General features: G+C 52.9%; 1 protein-coding gene across 8 annotated transcripts in view; it reads left to right on the top strand.

Annotated features, from left to right (window-relative positions):
- Window positions 1-2,264: 2,264 nt before the first annotated feature.
- Window positions 2,265-9,319, top strand: part of ANO1 (anoctamin 1) — a 139,651-nt gene continuing 132,596 nt past the window's right edge. For 3 of the 8 annotated variants that reach the window (XM_033121013.1, XM_033121011.1, XM_033121009.1), the window contains exon 1: window positions 2,266-2,702. In XM_033121013.1, coding sequence (XP_032976904.1) covers window positions 2,645-2,702 — 58 coding nt within the window. In that variant the 5' untranslated portion in view covers window positions 2,266-2,644. Of the gene's footprint in view, window positions 2,703-9,319 lie in introns of all 8 variants that reach the window. The other 5 variants (XM_033121014.1, XM_033121016.1, XM_033121015.1 and 2 more) reach the window with 3 other exon arrangements.

Genomic DNA, 9,319 nt, shown 5'->3' with positions numbered 1-9,319 from the left:
CGGAGCCCGCCAGGAGCTGCCTTCTCTCCTCCCTCGCTGCCTCCCCAAAAAAGGAAACCATTTTCCATAATTATAAGCATTGTACGGCGTGATTGCTGTATCCTACAATGATGGTTCTGGCAGTGATGACAGGCGTGCCACCTCCCTGCGCCAGTCCACTTGCCCCACTCTGCTTTTGACACAAACATACTCCTGACATATGCATGCTGTTCCTGACTGCCTCACGGGGCTCCCTGGAATATGGGTTGGGGGGCTCCGGATGTTCCATCTCCTTCTCCCGGGACACTGTCTCCCCGTTCGGGCCACACGGCAGCCCAATGTCCCGCCAGCCTGATATCCTTCTCACTCGGCAACATTTACCAAAATAGCAGCCAAAACTAATCTTTGTAAAAATGAGCTGTTTCGGGTATTTACCAAAATATCTTTTTAAACTGGATAGAATTAAATAGCTTCTTAAATGGTCTCCATCTACAATCAGCTCTTTTGCATATGTTGGACTCGGCTGAAGGGTTTCATCAGAACACAACTTAATTGGAGCCAAGAAAGTGAAAAAGAAAAAAAAATGGCTTCAATCGGAATGAATCAACATCTATTAATGGCTGTTTAACATATTTCTGCTAATAACAGTGCATTAAATAATGTGCATTTCGAAGCTGGCTTAACGTACAATAGCCCATCCCTATCCCGAAAAGGTAAACAATGATGGTTAAAAATAGCCCCAGTAGGTATTTACATTTCTTTCCCCCTGAGCCTTTTTGGTTTATAGTTCATCATTCCAGGGGTTAGAATTCTAAAATTTTCTCTGTGTATTTACACAACTGAGCTATTGCCATGTATCATGCTGGCTATCAGGCCCTTCCAAAAAGAATGAGTTTTTATCTTGATTCCTGCACAACAATGGTTTAGGTCAGGTGGAAAAGCTCTGAGAAATGCATGTGGCCCCAGCACGGGCTGCTCTGCCCTCCTGGGGCAGGTATCTGGGGTACACAGCTCACGCCCCAGGGCTTCTAAGCAGACCCTTCTCCGGTGAGGTTTTGTCTACGGAGAATAAGTCCCTCCAGATGCCTCGTCTCCCAATCTCTTAGTCTAGACTGGAACAAGATAAATACTAAAGACAGTGGCAGGTCACCTTTCTCCCCGACTCCTTGGGAGGAAGGAGGCTTGACTCTCCCCTCTGTACACAGACAGCACTTTGGGTGGGGAGCAGGGAAGAACATTCCCAACCGGAGACATTTCTTTGTGGTATTGCTGCTAGTAGGAGCATTTCTGCCCAGAGCCGGGCATGTGGGTACCAACTTGGCAGGCCTGCATCAGGGAGGACTGGCACCCGCGAGTTCGTGTGAATGTGAACTGTCCCCTCAGAGTGCTGAGTATGTCTCCAAAGCCAGTGGCTTGTGGCATGTTAACTTGGCATGTGACCCAGGGGGCCCTGGCATGGGAGGGCTCCCAGCCTAGCTCCTTGGGGTGCAGACAGTGTGAGTATGACCTTTCAAAAGGTCAGGCGGGCTGCTCCTGTCCTGCCACCGCTGTGTTGTGGTCAGGGACCAGCTTAAATTAGTGTTTTGTTGAAGGCAGTTCTGCTCAGAATTTATTGTATTTATTTGAGGTGTCATGGGCCTGAGGTTTGCAGACACAGGAGGTGCCTTCCCTGAGGCTCTCAGCACTCTCTTGGTGCCCACATCTCTGCTGTCGGCAAGGATGCTGAATTGTCCAGACCTGGCCTTCTAAACAGCGACAGGGCTGGAGCATGGCAAGTCCAGCTCCCAGCCCCAAGCAGGGCTGCAGGATGTGAGTCAGACGCCCCTGCCGCAATGCTCGTCAAGTTCTTAGCCTCACTTAACTGGAGTCCTAAAGTAACAGGCTTTTTCTCCTATTTGGGGGGCAGTGCTCCCTTTACGCAGACCCCACGTCCTGCATAGGCTGGGGTTCAAGTCCTGGCTGGCACTTGACCTGTGACCTCAGCTCTCCTTGTCATGCAAGGGCTTCACCTCCTCTTCCTCCGATAAATTGAGTGACGAATTAGGGTCCTGCCGCCTGGAGGAGGGGGCTGGAGTGCGCTCACTGACGCTGGACGCTGCACGGGCCACCCACGGAATCACCCCACGCTGAGCCAGTCTCTCAGTGCTGGGTCTCTACCCCCCTCCTCTCAGTGGGCACCCTTCCCTGGGGCCCTGACTAGGGGCGCGCTGCGCACCGCCGCTCAGGGCCCCACTGGCCAACCCGACAGATAAGACGGTCCGGAGCCTGTGGAGACGCGACCGCAGAGGGGAGGCGAGGGGCAGACGGGACCCGCCGGCAGAGCACGGCGGCTGTTAGTCTCCAGTGTCCCGCGCGCTCGCTCTGTGTCGGGGTGACCGCGGGGCGGGGCGAGGGCGGTGTCCGCAGGTAGCCCCCGGGGGCAAGAGGCCGGCCTGGGACCCCCAGCCCAAAAAGCCTAGGGGGAGGAGCGGCGCGGTGGTGCGCCAGGGCGGCCAAGTTTGGCTCCCGGCGCGCGCGCGCGGCTTCGCGTCCTGCGTCTGGGGAGGAAGAGGGGGACTGTCCCCTCCCGCGCTGGACCCCGGCCCTTGGAGTCGACAAAGACGAAGTCACCCCCTCTCGTGGATCCCGTGCGCCCGGCTCACCAGAGCCCCGCACGAGCTGCACCATGCTGGAGGGAGACATCGGTCTCGAGGGGTTGTCCCCCAAGGAAGACCCCGCGGCCCGTGAGTATCCAGGGGCGGCGCAGGGTGGGGAGGGTCCCCCCATCCCGGCCCCAGCGGCGTCGGGGACGCCGGGGGATGGCGGCTTCTCGGGGACAGAGGGGCACACAGGGGCAGGAGACAGGGACCCCTGTCTCGGTGTCGGAGGACCGCCCCCGCGCTGTTCCCTGGTGAGGAGGGATACTTTGTCGGCCGCAGGTCACTGGGGGCACCCACGGAGGGACAGACAGCAGACAGACCGCGGGCTGGGTTGGGGCCAGGATGGGGCTGGGTTGGGGCGGGGGGTGGCCGCGCCCCCCTGTGGGCACTGCCAGGGCGCCCAGCTGTTCCCCAGTCCCGGGAGAGCATCCCCCAACCTTGCCCCGTCCACCGCCAGGCAGATGGAAGGATTTCGGATGTTTTTACAGGCGCTATTAATACACATAATATTTCCGTGCTATTCTGGAGATTTATTTGTGATATAAAGTAACTACTATGACTTGAAGTCATAATGGAAACTGCAGAGGAACTGGGGGGGGCGTGGATAAATGAGGCTGGGAGGGGGTGTCCCTCACTTCCTGGGCCCCTCCCTGCACATAAATCACGACCCTGGATATTTTTATACCAATAACTTTAAAATAAATGACCCAAGCAATGTTTCCTGGATGATTTCCCCCCTCCCAGTTCAGAGGTTATTAAATAAACCCGGGAGTGAGCGGGCCAGTGATGAGGGCCTGCAGCCCGCACTCCCTTGATTTAATTATACAGCTGCCTTCCACCCCCTGGAGCACCCTGGGTAGGACTCTGTGCCCTGCAATCAGGACACCACCTCGGATGGGAGCTGCTAACTATAGCACGGGAAGCCCTCCTTTTTATTCTGTCTTTCTCTCTCTCCTCCCCACCCCCCTTTTCTTCTTTTTGGATTTCCAAGGAGAAGCTTATCCTGACATCTGCTTAAATGGCCCAATTTGACTTCTTCCTAGAAGTGACTGTGCACTCATCACATTAAGGGCCCAGGAGGAAGAGAGAGGGTCTGTGCCAGCCAAAGTGGGGAGGCAACAGCTGGGCACAGGAGGGAAAGGGGTGGCTGGAGGGCCTGGCCAAACTGTCCTGCTTTCGCAAGTGGCTTCCTCGAAATAAGCCTGGTCTGTGAGATCCAGAGGTGAGGTCATACCCGACGTTCTGTGGCGAATCCTAGGACCTGCTCAGTCTCACTTCCCTGGGCAACTGATGGTTGCAGATGCCACCTCCCATACTGGCTTCTTCACCAGCTTCCTCATTATTCATTAAGAAGCTCTTTGTTCACCAGCCCATGTACATGGTCTGTACCTCCTGCGAGGGCAGGTGGAGAGGTAGGGTGAGGTGGAGGTGGGCAGGTCCATTGCCCAACACACTCCTGCTCATCCCTCAAAACCCTATTGCAATGTCCCATGTGCCTGTGTACATGGATGGCACCGTGGGTATAGAGGGAGGAAGGAAGGGAGGGAGGAAGGAAGAAAAGAGGAAGGGAGGGAGGGAGGCAGAGTACAGAGAGCTAACTGGCTGAGCAGGTCACTGTGGGCAGGCATGTGGACGTCCTCTTACTGCATCATCACGTGCAGTCCTCACTCACTCTACAAGGTGGGCCCCAGTGTTTTCCCTATTTATGCATGAGGAGACTGAGGCATGGACTGATTACTCAAGGTCAGACAGCTGACAAGTGGCAGAAGCAGGATCTGAAGCCCAGGCCGGCTGTGCTGTTCTACCCCCTCAGCGGGGACGGGGGAGCTCTCTCTCCTGAATCTTTCATTCATTCACCAGTTCAATGAACAGTTATGGAGCGCCTGCTGGGCACCTGGCACTGTGTTCCTGGGGCTTGGGACACAGCGGGGGACAGAGCAGACCAAGGCCTGGCCCTCCTGAAGCTTTCTTGACCATATACAAGACTCTAATATGTTGGCTTAGCGATGTGTCTCATGGCTAGGAAAAGTCAAACAAGGAACTGGGGCAATTCTAAATAGGGTGGCCAGGGAAGCACTCCCCGATGGGCAGTATGGGAACACACACCCAGAGGAAGTGAGGGAAGAGCATTCTGGGCAGAGGGAACAGCCAGTGCAAAGCCCTGCACTGGAGTGACTGAAACATGCCAGGCGGGTTCATGGAGACTGGGGAGAATGGAGAGAGGGAGGGAGCAGGAGGTGTGATCAGATCGTGAGGGACCTTTGCTCACAGTAAGGACTTGGGCTGGGTGAGGCAAGAGCTCAAGGAAGGGTCTCGAGCAGACAGCGGCGGGAGCTGACAGGTTTGGGCAGGATCCCTTTGGCTGCTCCTTAAAGAACAGGCTAAGCGGGCAAGGGCAGAAGCGGCTTCAGAGGCTCTTGGAATAACGCAGGTGCGAGATGCTGGAGACGTGGGTGGAGGTCAGGTTCTGGCTGTAGGTTGAAAATCTGAGCAGACAGGAATTGCTCACACTCCGCGTGTGGGGTATGAGGGTCAGAGAGGCGTCAAGAACAGCGCCAAGAGTTCTGGGTGGATCAGGACGAAGTTCCGGTAGGTTAGGTGAGAGGTTGACATTTGTTTTTTTGTTTTTGTTCTTTTAAATTGAGGTTGCGTGTGTGTGTGTGTGTGTGTGTGTGTGTGTGTGTATATATATCTCAGAACATTTTAATAATTTTTAAGTTTTCAATTCAGTGGCATTAAGTCCATTCACAACGTTATGAAACCACCGCCACCACCGATTTCTAAAACTTTTGTGTTTTGTTTTTTTTTCCCAAACAGAAAGTTTGGACCCGGTAAGCAATAATGCCATTTGCCTCCCCTGCCCCCAGCCCCTGGGAACCTCTAGTCTACTTTCTGCCTCCATGAGTTTGACTATTCTAGGGACTTTGTGTAAGTGGAGCCACACAGTATTTGTCCATCTGTGTCTGGCATATTACACTTCACATGTTTTCAAGGTTCACCCATGTTGTAGCGTGCATCCGAGCTCCATCCCTTTTTTTTAAGGCCGAATAATATTCCATCGTACGTAGAGACCACATTTTGTTTATCCATTCACCTGTCCATGGACACTTGAGTTCTTTCCACCTTTTGGCTGTTGTTTATAATGATACAATGGACGTTTGCCTTACAGATACGTGTTTGAGTCCCTGTTTTCAGTTAGCTGCGTCATGTGTGTAACTCTCTGAGGAACCACTAAATTGTTTCCACAGCGACCCCGCCATTTTATGTTCCATCATTTACGTTCCCAGTTGGTACCAGGGTTCCAGTTTCTCCACATCCTAACCAACACTTGCTATCTTACGGGGTTCTTTGTTGTTGTTGTTCTTTTATTGTAGCCATCCTCGTAGGTGTGCAATGGTGGCTGGTAGTGGTGTTGATTTACATTTGGCTGATGACTCTCGATGTTGGACATCTTCATTGTATGCTTTTTGGCCGTTTGTATATATTCAGTTCCTTTGCCTCGTTTTTATGGGTTGCCTTTTGGTTGTTGAATTGTAGGAGCTCTTTATATATTCTTGATAGTAAACCCTTCCCAGTTATATGATTTGCAAATATTTCCTCCCAGACCGTGGGTTGTCTTTTCACTTTCTTGATAATTCTCTTTGATGGACTCACACATACAATGTATTTCTATGCTGTGATGTGACAAACTGAGGCAGCTGTCTTGTACCACTGCAGTTTGATGCACAATTCAACTGAAACAGACGAGTCTCCTTTTTGAGCCAATGACAGTGTCAGGCGCTGGCGCTGCAGGGTGACTGCGGTCCTTGCTATCGTGGAGTTCACAGCCTCTGTAGATGTTTCCTGTCGTTTACCTTGTGGGTGTTCCTGATTCTGGCTAAGTAAGCTCTGTGTGCCGAGCGGGGGGGTCCATCCGACAGCCCCACCTCCTCATCTCAAGCCATTCCCTGCTGCCATGGGGGCTCAGCTGTCACTTCCCTTAAAGCACACAGCAGGTCAGGTCTCTGTTAACCGCACCTATCATGTCTGCCTCCCCTGATGGACTTATTTTTCTAGCCCTAGCACAGGGCCTGACATGGCAGGGCTCCTTGGGTGGATGGATGGATGGATGGATGGATGGTAGCTGACAGTTTTGCCAACTCATTCTGTTCCTTGCACTGTTGCAAACCCTTTATATATGTCACATCCTTGAATGCCCACTTGTTCAATTGGTAATATTATGAACCCCTTTTGACAGATGAGGAAACAAAGGCACCAAAAAAAACAAGTAACGTGCCCACACTCACACAGTTAAGAGTTCCCCGTGAATCCATTGAGGTGGATGGGCCATGCCTGATTGTGCCGGGGCGGGGGGAGGGAATGGAGACCCTGACATTCAGACCAGAATTCGGGGCAACCAGGTGAGGACTGGAACTGGGCCCCCATCCCTCCCCCCCACAGGGTCCTCCCCAAGTCAGCTCCTGCCCAGCTGTCAAGGGAGAAGGCAGTCCCCTGTGGGGGGCCTCACTGCTGCTGGAGCTCCAGCAGGGACCCTGGTGGCTCAGGAGAGCTTTGCCCGGCGTGTTGGTTCCCACTGAACGTCCGTCAGTCACGGCCCTCAGCCGTCAGCACCAGCACGTGTCAGGGTCTCCATGCTGCTTAATGAAGTATTAAATGCCTTCTGATCCTGTGAAACGCATTTGACAATGTCACGTGGCCATTAGGTAGACAAATTATTAGTTTCATGCACTTAGCCCTCAGAGGGGCTGCAACCAGCCTGTGTTCTTGTTGCAGCCCAGGGGGACATTTAGCTCCCCTCTGCGCCTTTCACAGAGACTGGGCTGGGCTCGGGGTCCCCACACAACCAAACCCCCGGCCCCAGACGTCCCGGTGGCCGCCTCCCGCCTCCCGAGAGATCTATCTCCAGCTGCACCCCTGTTTGCCTCTGGGCGTGGTATTCAAACATTACCCTTAACACCCAAGACTGAATCCTTTCCCTTTCACACTAACTGGAATGACTTCTGCCCACGTAGGGCCCCGGGTATATAATGATTTTTTAATGCGTTGACATGGCACTTTTCAGTGCAAAAGTCTGAACACACTGTTTGTGGTGGAAATGGAGCTATTCATGTGAGCTGTCAGAGAGGAGGCGTAATCGGCCCTAATTTTTCCTGCATTGTGTTCCCTGGACAGTGAACAGCCCCTGCCCGGAGCCGATTGGGGGTGTGGGGCAAAGGGGGTGGGCAGAGGGCCCAGGACTGTGCCCGGGGCCCTATTTGCAAATTCTGTGGAGGTGGGTGTGTGGAGGTGGCCCCGTGCTGGAGCTTGGAGCGTTTAGTTCCTCGGCCCGGCTCTCTCCTCTGCGTGAGGGGGCTCAGGCCCCCCCTGCCTCCACATGGGCCTTACGGAAGTCACAAAGCTGTGAGCGGTGTTTTGTCCCCATTTGCACTTTGCCCCCACATTCCCCCCTTTGCCTGGCTCCGTTAATGGCAGTTCCTACACATGTGTCACAATGCCCACGGCTCCCCACGCCTGTGGCCTGTCACCTCATGTTCACTGCCGCCTCCGCCCTGGCTGGCTGTCCATCCCGCCCCGCCCCTTCCTCCTTTCCTCCCTGCAGGTGGAGCTCCTGCCTCTCTGGATCCCCTTCTTGCCGGGTGTCACCCACCCTTGCACCGTGTTCTCAGTCTCGGAAGGGCTTCTGGGAGTTAGGCACACCACTGTGCTTCATCGGTGAGCCGTATAAGAAAGAAGTGATTTTAAGTGAAAAATATTTCATTTTGGATTTCGATATAGGATGGAAAGGTTTCCACTTCCTGGATAGACAGATAAATGGATGGATGGGTGGACATAGGTAGTTAGATCTCTATATCATGATTTTGTGTAACATATATAATCTCTCTATATAGATAAATAAATATATATATATATATAAATTAAAATTTGTGATCAATATGACTGATTTGGGGGTATGTTGTCACATTAAAAAAATAGTTCCAAACTACTTTTATCATCTGGCATGATGCATTGTAGAAACCAGCCAGCCAGTTTTGTATGTTTTCGGCTGGTAAGCTACGAGGGCGGGCTGGGTTCAGACTGCTTCTCCGAAGCTCTTCCCACCGGGGCACAGGGCAGCCGGAAGCAGGGCTCAATCCCAGCAATCATAATTGGATAATTGTCACCATCGTTACTCTGTTTTTGTTTAAATAAACTTTTTCTTGTAGAACAGTTTTAGATTTACAGAATTATTGCAAAGATAGTACAGAACGTTCCCAAATACCACACGCCAGGTTTCCCTGCTGTTAACATCTTATGTCAACGTGGTGCATTGTCACAACTAATGAACCGACACCGGTGCACGTACGATTCACGGAAGTCTGTCCTTTCTGCAGATTTCCTTGGCTTTTGCCTAATTGTCCTTGTCTGTCCCAGGATTCCATCCATGACGTTGCCTTTCGTCGTCGTGTGTCCTTAGGCTCCTCGTGACGGCTGTGACGGCTTCTCAGACTGCCTTTGGTGTGGATGACCTTGGCAGTTTGGAAGAGGACTATACAGTCTTTTGGGGAATATCCCTTAATAGGACCTTTTTCCCCACGATTAGACGGGGCTGTGGGTGTGGGAGAGCAGAGGGGACTGCAGAGGTGAGTCCCCTCATCCCGTCATATCTGGGCGCACGCTCTCAACATGACCTCTCTCTGGGGCGCTGACCTTGCTCACCAGGC

Source organism: Rhinolophus ferrumequinum, chromosome 11 (assembly GCF_004115265.2).
Source record: "Rhinolophus ferrumequinum isolate MPI-CBG mRhiFer1 chromosome 11, mRhiFer1_v1.p, whole genome shotgun sequence".
Taxonomy (NCBI): Eukaryota; Metazoa; Chordata; class Mammalia; order Chiroptera; family Rhinolophidae; genus Rhinolophus; species Rhinolophus ferrumequinum.
This window is presented reverse-complemented; position numbering and strand designations above follow the sequence as displayed.